At 57.2% G+C, this 12,022-nt stretch overlaps 1 protein-coding gene across 1 annotated transcript in view; it reads right to left on the bottom strand.

The window, feature by feature from the left end:
• The window catches only part of DSCAML1 (DS cell adhesion molecule like 1), a 349,722-nt gene that overhangs the window by 82,511 nt on the left and 255,189 nt on the right, over positions 1-12,022 (bottom strand). Inside the window, exons 7-8 of the mRNA XM_060604850.3 lie at positions 9,707-10,003; positions 7,754-8,026 (exon numbers count right to left, since the gene is read on the bottom strand). Of these exons, the coding sequence (XP_060460833.3) occupies positions 7,754-8,026; positions 9,707-10,003 (570 nt within the window). The remainder of the gene's footprint in view (positions 1-7,753; positions 8,027-9,706; positions 10,004-12,022) is intronic.

The raw sequence follows: 12,022 nt of genomic DNA, 5'->3' as shown, positions 1-12,022 counted from the left end.
CTCCCCTGGGTTGGGGCCTTGCCCCAGTGTTCTGGATAGTTTGCTGGGCCTTGGGTATCTCCACATAGATTTCTCTAGAACCCTGACTCTGGTAACAGCCCAATGCCCATTGCTGAGATTTCCCAGAGGTCTCTCTCTTGAGCTCCGCTGATCTCCCGCCCTACCCCCTGGCTTGTTCGGGTGCCGAGATCAGACCGAGGCTTCTGGCCTCATTGGACTTTTTGATGACATCGCGGCAGAGACCCTGATATGCCTCCAATCTATTTCCTTAGGCCAAACAGAACCGGTCCTGGTCCAGTTCTCCTTCCCACAGAGGCCCAAAGCCAGAGTCCGCAGCACCCGGTGTGCACCTTCACCATGAGAGCTGTCACATGGCGGTGAGGTGGTGGTTTGCATTGCCACCTTCCCTGGGGGGCTGGAGCTCCTTTAGGGCAGTAACTAGGACTGATTTTCCTGGCAAAATGCATGGGGGGGGGGCGGTAAGAACGAATGTATGTTCGGATATTATTTCCTGGGTTGATTTTAGAAGTTGAACTGCCAGGTGGGCAAGGGGTGGGGAGAACACAGGAGAGGGGTCCATCCAGAAAAAGACGGGGGTTCTATGCCATTCCTCAAGATGCTGCACTTATGCTATGGGGTTTTGGAACCACGAGCTTGTCCCTTGGTCCTTCCTGGGGGTCAGGCCCTTGCTATCATAGCCCCAGAACTGGCTCCTATGCACACTTGACCATGACCAAGGGGAGACAGGCTGCAGTGACGGGCTGCGGAGGAGGACGTGTGGACAAAGCAAGGTGCCGGGAGGTTCCGCCAAGGGAGGAGAGGGCCGAGGGTTGTCCAGTCTGAAGGACTGTGCCCTGGGGATGGGCGGTCAAGTGCTACCTTTCCACTGAGAACAGAGCAAGTAGAGAGCAAAAGATTGAAGTCAGGCAGGGAGGTTTAGCTCAAGGAAGGGGAAGACTCTCTCTCAGTAAGAAGGGATTTGGATAATGGAACAAGTTACTAAGGCAGGTTAATTCATTAATTAACTAATTCATCTAATATTTATGAAATGCCTACTCTGTGAAGGCATTATTATGCTCTGTGTGGGCTGGGGAAAGTAGAAACATGCTTCAAATACAGATAGAGCCCCCAGGAGCTCATCGTTTGCTAAGGAAGGCAGGATATTTCCCTCAGTGATTATTGGACAAGCCCCACTGGAATATACAGATGCTGAACTCTGAGCAGCGAGACATATCATCTGGCTGGGTGACCGCAGCCTCACGGAAGAGGTGGCATTTGGACGGAGAGTTAAAGGACCCGCCTGCTGTCAAAAGGACATGGGGTGAGAGAGAGGGGAAAGGCTGAGCCATGGGGCAGAGGCCACCCGGGGGCTGTCATTCCCTTCTGGCCTTCGGGAACAACGTGGATGGTTACTGAGAGGCCAGTGGAGGAGACAGTGGCCAATATCCATCGGGGGAGGGGGCGGTTAGACATTCACATGGACTGGCCAGAGATGTCCTGTGGGAGGCAGATGACCAGACAACACACCAGAGACCGGGGGCGGGCTCCTGGCCCCTCTCCACCCTTTGCCCCTGCTGCAGGCCAACAGGGCAGGTGCGACGGTGTGGTTGATACGTGTCCCCTTAGGAACCTTTCGGTGGAAGTGCTAGGGGCTAGAGCTGCTCACAGAATTTCTTGGCTCTAGGCGACTATTCCGATACCCCCATAACTGCAGGCGCAGCGGGAGGAAGAAGAAAGTCTAGGGATCCTGGCTCCTTCACGGACTCGCTGGCCACCAGGAGGGGCCCTGTGAGCGAGAGGCCCTGAGAAGTAGTGTGTGTGGGCCCTGTGATGGGTACGTGGGCAGCTGAGCTGACGTGGGGCTGCTTTCTGACCTGTGAGTCCGTAATGTCTCCCCCAGCGCTCAGAGGTGGGCATGAGCTAATCGAACGTGTGGGTGTCCATTTCTGCCTCTGGGAAAGCAAGCCTCAGCGACGGCGGGGGTGGGGGGTGGGGTGGGTGGTGACCACCTCTGTGGCAGCAATGATCAGAGACCTCTTGAGTGCTGACTGCATGAAGGCCCCCCTCCTGGCCCTGAGCCCCAGCATATCCCCAGCACCCAGCCGGAACGTAGGCGACACAGACACCATGTGTCCCACGGTCCTGTCTCGGGAAAGCCCTGCTCTGGCCACAGTCATCTTTGGTAAGAGGGCGACTCTGCTCTGAGAGAGGCGGGGCCGGAGCAAGGTGCTACAGTGGCAAAGAAGCCAGAGGGCAGAGTGGCTGGGGAGGTACAGTGGTCATGGCAGGTCCAGGAGGCGTCCGGCCGCCATAAAGCCTTTATGGCCAGCTGCTTGGGAGTGTTGCACAGACACGGGTGTGCTGACCACAGGCCCAGACCGTAAACACTCTATGGTGTCTCTATCATCCATCTTTTTTTTTAACGTTTATTCATTTTTGAGACAGAGACAGAGCATGAACAGGGAGGGTCAGAGAGAGGGAGACACAGAATCTGAAACAGGCTCCAGGCTCTGAGCTGTCAGCACAGAGCCCGACGCGGGGCTCGAACTCACGGACCGTGAGATCGTGACCTGAGCCGAAGTCGGCCGCCCAACCGACTGAGCCACCCAGGCGCCTTTCTCATCATCCATCTTTGAGACTGATCCTTCTTATTTACTGCACCTGTTCAGCAGAGAGCAGAAACTGGGGAAAGTTGGAGTGGGTGCCTTTGTGGCCCAGAGGGGCCAGACTCTGCTTTCCGTTAAGTGACCGGAGGCCAGTCACTTCCCCACCACCACCCTGCCTCTGCCCCTGGGCCTCAGTTTCTTCATGGGAAAAGTGGAGGAGTTGGGCCAAGTAATCTCTAAAGCCTCTATATTTTAGGAATAATAATAACTTCGCTTCCGTGTTTTTTGCCCCACAACCCTCTCCTCTCAGGAAGGCCTCCCCTGACCACCCTATTTAAAATCGCAAACCACTACCCCCCTCCCTTTGGCACTCTCATCCGTGCTCCCTATTCGACACGGGGCATCTTTTACACACGTTATGCATTTTCCATTTGCCCGCCAGAATGGAAGCTCCCTGAGGGCAGGGATTTTTGTCTGTCTTGAGTATAGCTGTATTCCTAGGATAGTGCCCAGAATCTAGAGGCAGCACAATAAATGTCACTGAATCAGTAGATGCTGTTTCCACATCACCATCATCACCCTGACCACTGTCATCATCTTGAGCTCTGTCCAGTGGAGGACGCTTGCTCCTATGTGCCAGGGCCCCTCTGCTGAGGAAGAGGGCCACTGGCAGCGGCTTTCTTGATGCCCCCTTCTCCCAAGTGCCACTGGGCTATCTGCCCCTGTGGAACCTGTTCTGTCCCCTTCCTGTGGATGCTGGTGGGTTCCTTCCAAACCTCCACTTCTGCTGATAGCAGGCAAGTGGCTAGGTGACTGGCTCTTTCTTAAGCCCCACCCTATAATCACAGAAACCCCCAACCCATTCACAAAGGTAGAAGGGGCCCTCTTCCAAAGGCTCCAAACACGTGGCAGGCACTGGTTAGAGCAGCGGGGGGCAGGGGCATTTGGGAATGAGAGTATGTGGGTGTCCTTTCCTGTTAGCTCTCCACGGGGACCTGGTACTATCTTCTGGTCCCGGCCTTGCTTAGCATGGGCAGAAAGCCCCTTATGCCCTTGTTTTCGTTCCAAAGGCCCTCAGAGGCTCAGATTTGGGGATGGAGATGTTCTCTCACTGAGCCAGAGCCAAGGAGCCCCAGTTGCAGCCTGCCTTCTTAGTTAATTAAACATTCAGCCCGCGTGCCCAGAGATGCTTTTATGCTACATTATTTTTCAGCTACAGGGGGCCCTAAAGACATCAAATCTAGGTTGGATCTATGTGCCCTCCTCTTAGCATCCTGCCAAGGATGTCTCTGGATGCCCAGAGACAAGCACTTGCCTTCCCTGCAGCCCTGCTCTCCCCCCGCCAGTCAGTGTCACAGGCACCAAATCCTCACTCTCTCCCCTCGGCCCTCCCACCTCGCTGGGCCATGGTAGGCGGACTCGGGCAATATTTCATCTGGTTCCACTTACAGCCACCTTTCGTGGCTCAGGAATGATGCCTGACGGGAGAGTAGGGGCAGAGCAAACATTTGTGCACGTGTGGCTGCCAGCGTGCGTGCGTGTGTGTGTATGCGCCTGCAAGGGCGGACAGGTTAACGTATATTAACCTATGTGTGTGCACATTTGTTGCACGGACACGCGTATAGTATGTGCTAATAAGCACATGCGTGCACACGCGTGCACAAAGATCTCTGCACATGTGTGTGCACGCGTGTCTGGTGTGTTATGCTCTCAGCCCAGCGTTTGAAAAATTCATCAGAATACAAGCAGTCCCAGAAGGAATGGAGTCAGCGGTTGCTTTTCCAGCTCATGGAGCAGCGTGGGTTTTTGCCCCTTCCCGCCCGCAAGCCCATGACCCCACAGGGAGGCGGGGGGGGGGGGGGGGGGGGGGGGCGGGAGCGACTTCCGCTCGATTCCACGCATCCGGTGCCCTGTCCCACCTCCGCCTTGCCCTCGTCTACACTCCGGGTCTCTGCTCTGATCCTCTGAGCGGGATGCGTGTCCCAGCCAGGTCGCAGCAGCGGGCAGAGTGCCGCCTCTGGGCCTGTCCCTCCTCACCCAGACTCACGTCGTGGCGGTTCCACACCCAGGGCCACCGCCTCCACCTTCCTCCTCGAGTAGCTCTTGGAACAGCACATCAGCTAATCAAGCCGTGTGCTCCTAATCAGCTCTGATGGGTTCTTCTGCAAAAGTGCATTCTAATGAGGTGGGGGGAGGGAGCCAGGGGGTGGGAGGGTGAAGGGCCGGAGCTTTCAGAGTGGCAGGGGCCTGGGGTCCCGGAGCCCCTCACACAAATGCTGCTTCTTGGTCTGGAGAGAAAACAAGGGACGACACACCCCTCCTAGGGCTGGATTTTCAGACTGTGAGGGCGGGGAAGAGGGAACGTGTGCACATGTGTCCCTACTCTGTACACACACATGCCCTGTTTGACGAATGCCAGGCTTTGTGCTGGGTGTGGGGGACACACGTGCCTGGTGCATGGGCTCTGCCCTCTAGTATCTCTCTCTCTCTCTCACACGCGCGCACACACACACACACACACACACACACACACTCACTTTCCTCTTGTCGCTCAGCACAATCACAACAGGCCCAGAGAGTCGCTGAGACGGAATGCATCAGATTCAATTCATTAGGACTGATCGCTCCCTGAATGGGGTTGAATAATTGATGAGCAGAAGCAGCTTTCAGGATGCTCGGCGTACTCCGAGGCTCGCTGGAGCCCTGTTATTTTTTTTTTTTAAGCCAACAAACCCGGCCAAATGCTCACTGGTGCGGGCGGGCGAAGGGAGTGGAGCAAAGGTTAGATGTTTTAATATGTGATGTTTACAATGTAAACTCTCGGTCCACTGCGTGTAACGGAAACGGATACGGCCGCCCTGGATGCGGGGAGGGGGTAGGCAGGCTGTGCTGTATTCAGCGGCCGCCAAGCTGGGGATGTGGCCTGGGGTGTGGGGGGGGGGGGTGAGGCTCCCGCCAGCACAAGGCCCCAACCCGGGCAGAGGCATTAGGCTGAGGCGGGGCCGGGGTGCCCCTCAGTCTAGCTGGGGTGCAGCGGCAGGAGGCAGGGAGGCGGAAGGCCCATGCCGTCAAGGTCTCCTGTCACCTCCCCGGGCCTGAATTGGCCACAGCCCCATCGTTCCCGGGGCACGACGTGAGGCTTCCCGGCAAGCTACTCCAACCCAGGCTACTGTCTCCGTCGCAGTTGGGGAAATGCTCACCGTCTGGCACTGTGACAGGTGGTGGGTGCACAAGGATGTATGTGACACGGTCCCTGTGCATTGACGAGCATGAGCCCCGGTGACAAGGAGCAAGGGAGAGAGGTACTGACCACGCCCTTTGCTGCTAGTGGTCAGTCTTCTGGCTGTCCACAGACATTTCCACCCGGATCTGCCATTGCCACCAATTCTGGAAGGGGTCACAGCTGAATGTGTCTGTCTCCCCAGATTCTTCTTTCGCCCTGACTTCCCTCTTCCTGTCGACAAATCCTTTGTTCGATCTTGCTCCAGAAGTCTGGGACCCACTGCGGCCTTCCCCTGTGCCCGGGTCCCTCCTTAGACCGGGACCCTCCTCCCCTGCCATTTCTTCCTGCCAGTGGGCCCCGGGAGCCACACCAGCTTTCCTCTCCTGGCTCATGTGTCCCATGGGATACACAGGGGGCCTCCCCTCCCTGCTGCCCTGGGGTGACACAGATGCCCAGGTGACAGGGGCTCTCAGCACCCTCAGGGACCTCCTCTCTCTTTCAGACTTCCTCTCGGGGTCCCAGAAGTCCTCTTTCTTTATTCCTGAGGTGGAGTGGGGCCAATGTTCCCTCCTCCCCGTCTGCCCTCCCCCCAGCTCTGGGTGAGAGCCCGGGGCCTGGAGTTACACAGGCCTGGGCAAAATTTTGGTTCCAGATGATAGTTTACGTACTTCTTGGCGCCCCTCGGCCTTTTCTGCCTTGGGAACTGGGGATAAGATGGTTCCTGCCTTAGACACGTGGGCAGGGGTGGGATTAAATGAAATAGAGCAAGGAGAGCATCCGGCCACAGTGATAGCTGTCTTATTACGACCAAGATTGCCGTCTGGGGCTGGAGACCCGGATGATGGCCCGGGGACCATAGCGCTTCTCTCCTGCCTCCCACGTGGAGCCCCAGGCGACATCTCTGTGCTCCCAGAGCCTCAGGCTCTCCCAGTGCTCGAACTCACCTTGACCCTTAACCATTTCAGCCAATCACCAACTCTGTCCTCCCAGCCCAGCCGCCTGGCTTTTCCAGACCCCTCCACAGCCAGGCCTGGCGGGACGCACTTCCCTATCCTGTCCCCGAGCAACCAGGCCCCCCTGCTCCCACTCACTGCCCAGAAAGTCTCCAGGCCTGGGAGTTCCAAAGAACGTATCTGGGAGGGCGCTTCGTCCACACACCCACACGGCCCCAGAGCCAAGGGGACAGTCGTCAGTTACTCACACGTTCCTTCGTTTCCTTAGTTCGGTTCATCCATTCACTTAATCCACAGGCATTTACTGAACGGCCACCAGGGACCAGACACTGCGCTGAGTACCCTTGCATAAAACGTATCCCAACCGAGTGAGAAAGAAGGGCCTGGGCTGGAGGAGGTTTCCAAAGTCCCAGGCGGTGCTTTGTAGACCTCAAGCGGCGTTAGCAGGTGGAAGCTACTGGCCGGTCCCTTAAAAGCAGCCTGAGCTGGCCAAGCTGTGCCCCAGGAGGGAGTCAGGGCACCCACTATGTGTCCCCTCCACCAGCGTCCTGCCGCTTCTGCTCTCCTGGCTCCCGCCTCTCGCCCCCTCTTGTTGGACTGAGTTCTCGCTGGCTCCCTGCTGACGTCATGTGGCTCCCCATTGCCCACCATCTCTGCCCAGGGCCTCTCGTCCAGACGGTGACCAGGCCCCTCTCTGTGTGTCACTGTTCCCCCCCCCCCCCGCCCCTCCTGCCTCGTGGATCAGACCCGCATTGTCCTGTAGACTGCGGAGGGATCCTAGGTGCACAGGTACTCCTGACCTTCTCTGTCTCCCTCCAGTCTTCCACGCTGCCCCCTTTCTCCCAAACACCCCGTCGGGACTCTCTCTTCCTCCACCTTCCAATGACTCAGGACTGCCTGAGCACCCAGCCAGGGAGGCACCCACAGTCCTGGGTGACCAAGTGGTCTCTGGGTCTGGGGAGGGGGCCTACCTTTGACGGCCACGTGGACACTCTGGCTGATGGACAGCTGGGGCTGGATGAGAACGCTGCACAGGTACTCGCCCTCGTCCATGCCCTTCTGAACATCGGTCAGCTTCAGGGTCCCGTTCTCGAACACCACCTGGCGGTGGTTGTCGGGCAGCAGTAGGGCGTCCTTATACCACTTGATGGAGTAGTAGGGGTAGCCGATGACCCTGCAGTTGATAAGGGTGTCCCGCCCGGCGACAGCTGTGATGTTCTTCATCGCCCGGATGCTGGGGGGGCCTGGGCAGGAGTCAGGAGGGACAGGGGGTGTGGTTAGCCAGGGACAGCTGGAAGCTACCCTGGGACTCTCTTCTCAGTTGCTTGGCTCTGAAACTATCGGGGGATGGAAATTCAGGGGGGAGGGAGGGAAGCCTTTACTGCAAGGCTCAAGGCAGAGGCTGGACTGGGGCGGGGGCAGTCTTGGTCCCTCCAGGACTCCCTGTTACTAGCTTCACAGAGGTGCAAACAGACACGCTCCATTCGTGTCTGGGGCCAGAATCCATCCCTCTGATGGGACGGGGTGTGTGAGCCAAGGGAAGCCTCGGCAGGAAGTGACCGGGACTCGGGAGGACGGGTCCTCATTTACAAGATGCAGATTTGGGGGTCCCAGTGGACATGTGGTGATTTGGCTATTTTCATTCAACTTGCTCATCATGGTCTGGAACCAAAAAGGATCTTGTATACGTTATATATTTAAAGGACAGTAGGAAGGTCTTCGTTGGATGAGCCGATGACTTTTTTCCAAACAGGTTAAGCGCATTTTGTGGGTCCCTGAGAAGGGGCCTTAAATGAGGGGCTCTGATCGCACTGACTGTGGGGAGGGGGTGTCTTCAGCTGGGTTGCCAGGCAGGTGGCAATGTGGGAGTGGTAAAGAGGGCTCAGAGGCCACCAGGCAGGGTCAGTGCTGGAGTGGGTACAAGCAACTCCAGGCTTCAGGTGCCTCCTGAGAAGACGAGGGACTGGACCAGGGGATCCCGGGACCCTGTAGCTCTAAGCCTTCCCATGTGAAGAAGGCAGGAGGGTGGCCAATGGGAGCCCACCTTTCTCATGTGGGGTTGGAGGCCTGAGACAGGTGAATTTAGTGGGAACCGCTGCTCCCCTTCCTGTGACCATGGCAGCCACCCGTGCCCCTCCCTCCTCCTCCTCCTGTGCCCTTGGGTTAGGAGTCCCTGGAGGGGCCAGATGAGGACCGTCTCACCCACAGGGCCGCAAAGCTTCTGAGGGGGCCCTTCTCACCACAGTGACTTGGAGAGCTGAGATATGGGGATGATCATCTGAGGACTGCTTCCCCCGCTCCTGGGGGTGTCTGCCACGGGGCACCCCCGCCCAGCCTGAGCCTCCCGCTCTTGATGGCTTGGGCCTCGGTGGGGAAGAGGGAACGACAAACTGGGGGGAAGACAGTGTGCTTGCTCCCGGCTGCTTACGCCTCCTGCAGCATTCGAGGGCCGGCTCGGTGGGAGGACGCTGGGAGCACAGCTCTGATGGACACCCCCATCATAGGTCAAGCCTGGCCCCACTGCCCCATCCTTGTCCTTGTCCTTACAAGGCCCTGGTAGGGCTGATGGTTGCCATGGGGTGTGTCGTGTACCCGGGGCCAGAGAGTCTTGATGGGGAGGGTTGGGGTAGGGGGCAGGTCCCACTGGAGGAGGAGAAGGGGGAGGAGGAGGGGACAAGAATGCAAAGGGTGGGGGTGACCGTACCACACACACACACACACACACACACACACACACACACACACACACAAGGATGATGGGGTTGTGGAGGGCAGGGAAGAGGGGAGAAAGAGAGGAGAGAGACCTCTACTAAAATCAAAATGACAGTTAATAATAAGTACTAATCACCACAAGAATGATGGTAACCACAGAGATGGCAAAGGAACTCAAAAGCCTATTCTGATATTTAAATGTAGACAGGCACCTCTTACGTTTATTCGCGCCTGATATTCAGCACTGCCCACCGAGTTCCGCGCCGTGCACCGGTACACGCCCCCGTCGCGGATCTGGGGGCCCGTGACGTTCATGTGGCTGATGGTGGTGCCGTCGGACATGGTGTGCTGGTTGGTGCGGTGGCTCCCGTCCCGCACGATGGGCTCGTCGTCCAGGGCCCAGGTGACGGTGGGGGGCGGGGCGCCCTTGGCCGCACACATCAGCGAGAACTGCTCCCCGGGGTTGACCACCTTCTCGCTGAAGGACGAGACAATGCGGGGCGTGCCATCTGCAGGGAGAGAGGAGCCCCCCCTCCTGAGGGTCACGGAGCCGCAGGGAGACCGCCAGCCAGGCCACCCCGCCCTGGCAGAAGGGGAGGAGACAAAGCGGATGCTGACGACAATGATCACGACAGAGCTCCCATGGACACCGACTCATGTGCTATCCACACAGCCCTGTGACGCGCCCATTACTACCGCCCACGATTCAGGACTCCTGGATTTGAATCCTCCTGCAGTCACTCGTGAGCTCTGTATCTTTGGGGAAGCTGCTCAACTTCTCTGAATCTTCCCATTTCTTATCTGTGGAGGATGGAGATACTGGGGACAGCCACTCTACCCCCCTCATACTGATGCTGGGAGGTCGAAACGGACGACTGCGTTAAAGATGCTTTGCGGGCGCTTTTGTAAATGCTCAGTGAATGTCAGCTCCTGTCGCCTTTTCTTTTTCTGCCTCTCGCCTCCCTGCGTCAGTAAAGACGACGGGGCTCAAGAACCCCGTGTGGAACCAGGACCTGACTGGGCCAGACCCGCAGAGTCTGATTCCAGCCCTCATTCCAGCAGGTGGGAGCTGGGGTGCTGTGGTCCTGTTAGCAAAGAGCCTGAAGTTTGAGGCTTAGCTGCTGCCCAGAGGCACTGGTGCATGTGTGTGGCTGGAACTTAAGTCTCGGCTAGCTCAGTAACCCTGGACAGGACAATCAACCCTGCCGCCCTACCTTCCTCCAGGGAACAGGAGGCACGTAATTCCTGACCCTGGCCATCCTTCCGCACAGGGTCGTTGGAAAGGATTAAAGTACGTGTTATGCACTTTAGCAAGTAAAAACCGAAACAAACATTTAGAAAAAGGTGAGGCAAATGTAACGTGGTGTTTTACATCCCACCCACATTTCACACTAAGATGCTGACGTTAATCTGGTCTGCCAGTCCCCAGCTCCATTTCTGGGGGAGACTCTTACCTAAAATAGGGAAAGAGCATGGCGCCTGGCAGAGCCTGGGACTGCACACTAGGGGTCACAGCCGTCACAACCCCCCCCCCCCACTTCCTTTCCTGAACTCTCTCCCTTTCTGGCTGCCCCTCCCTCCCCACTTTCTGCCCTTCCCACCAGCCTCATTTCCCACATCCCTACTCCGGACCGGCCATCGACGGCTGTCCTCTGAGAAAATGCACAGTGTGGGCAGTCAGTCAGGAAGTTCCCAGAGATGTAAGGGGCCCATCTTGAACTGGTCTGTGCCTGCCTTCTGTGCTTCCTCGTGAGGAAGAGAGGCCAGGATCTGGCTGGACAAGAAGAGGCAGGGGCTGAGGGAGGGCGGCACTTTACTGGGTACTGTCCTGGGGTGAGGGATAAGGGGATGCCTAGTCCCACGGCTAGGAATGAGGACCCACAGGCTGTGACAGGTAGACCTGTGGGGCTTGCCTGGGTTTGGTGCCTTTGTTACTACAGTGAAAAATCCTTGGAAGCAATAGGATTGAGGGGTTTTTGTTGTTGTTGTTGCTTTTGTAGCAACAAAGGAGCCGGGAAACCACTAAATTTATTGGTGAGGATAGGGTCTCTGCTAACCCCCACTGTATCTTTCTTTGTGCAGATAAGAAAAAGATGCCTCCTCTGTGTGGTCACAGCCTGGTGCCAGGGCTCACGGCTTGGCAAGTGGGATTCAAGATGGATTTCAGTCCTTACTCTTGGTCCGGCCCTCTTGGTTGGGCGCTTTGTGCAGTGAACAACCTGGGCAACCATACATATGTGCCAGGTGAGGAACCCTGGGTGGTAGTAAGTAGCTTTACAGGGAGAGAGAAGCAAGTGAAAACCCAGGTCTGTGATAAGAAACAGAGCCTGCTGTGAAGAAGCCTCGGTCATGGAGAGGATTCAAAAACCCATGAGGCTGGCAAGAAAGGCAGAGAATGGGGAGAGAAGGACAGCTAGAAAAAGAGGGCTCAGGGAAGAAGGCAGAGGAGGGGCCAAAGGTAGTGACTCCTGGTGGGCAGTCCCGGGGCCTCGGTGAGACTGAAAGCCTTTGAGGTCCTAAAGAACACT

Source organism: Panthera onca, chromosome D1 (genome assembly GCF_046562875.1).
Source record: "Panthera onca isolate mPanOnc1 chromosome D1, mPanOnc1 haplotype 2, whole genome shotgun sequence".
Taxonomy (NCBI): Eukaryota; Metazoa; Chordata; class Mammalia; order Carnivora; family Felidae; genus Panthera; species Panthera onca.
Note: the sequence above shows the minus strand (reverse complement) of the source record. Positions and strands in the feature narration are given on the sequence as shown.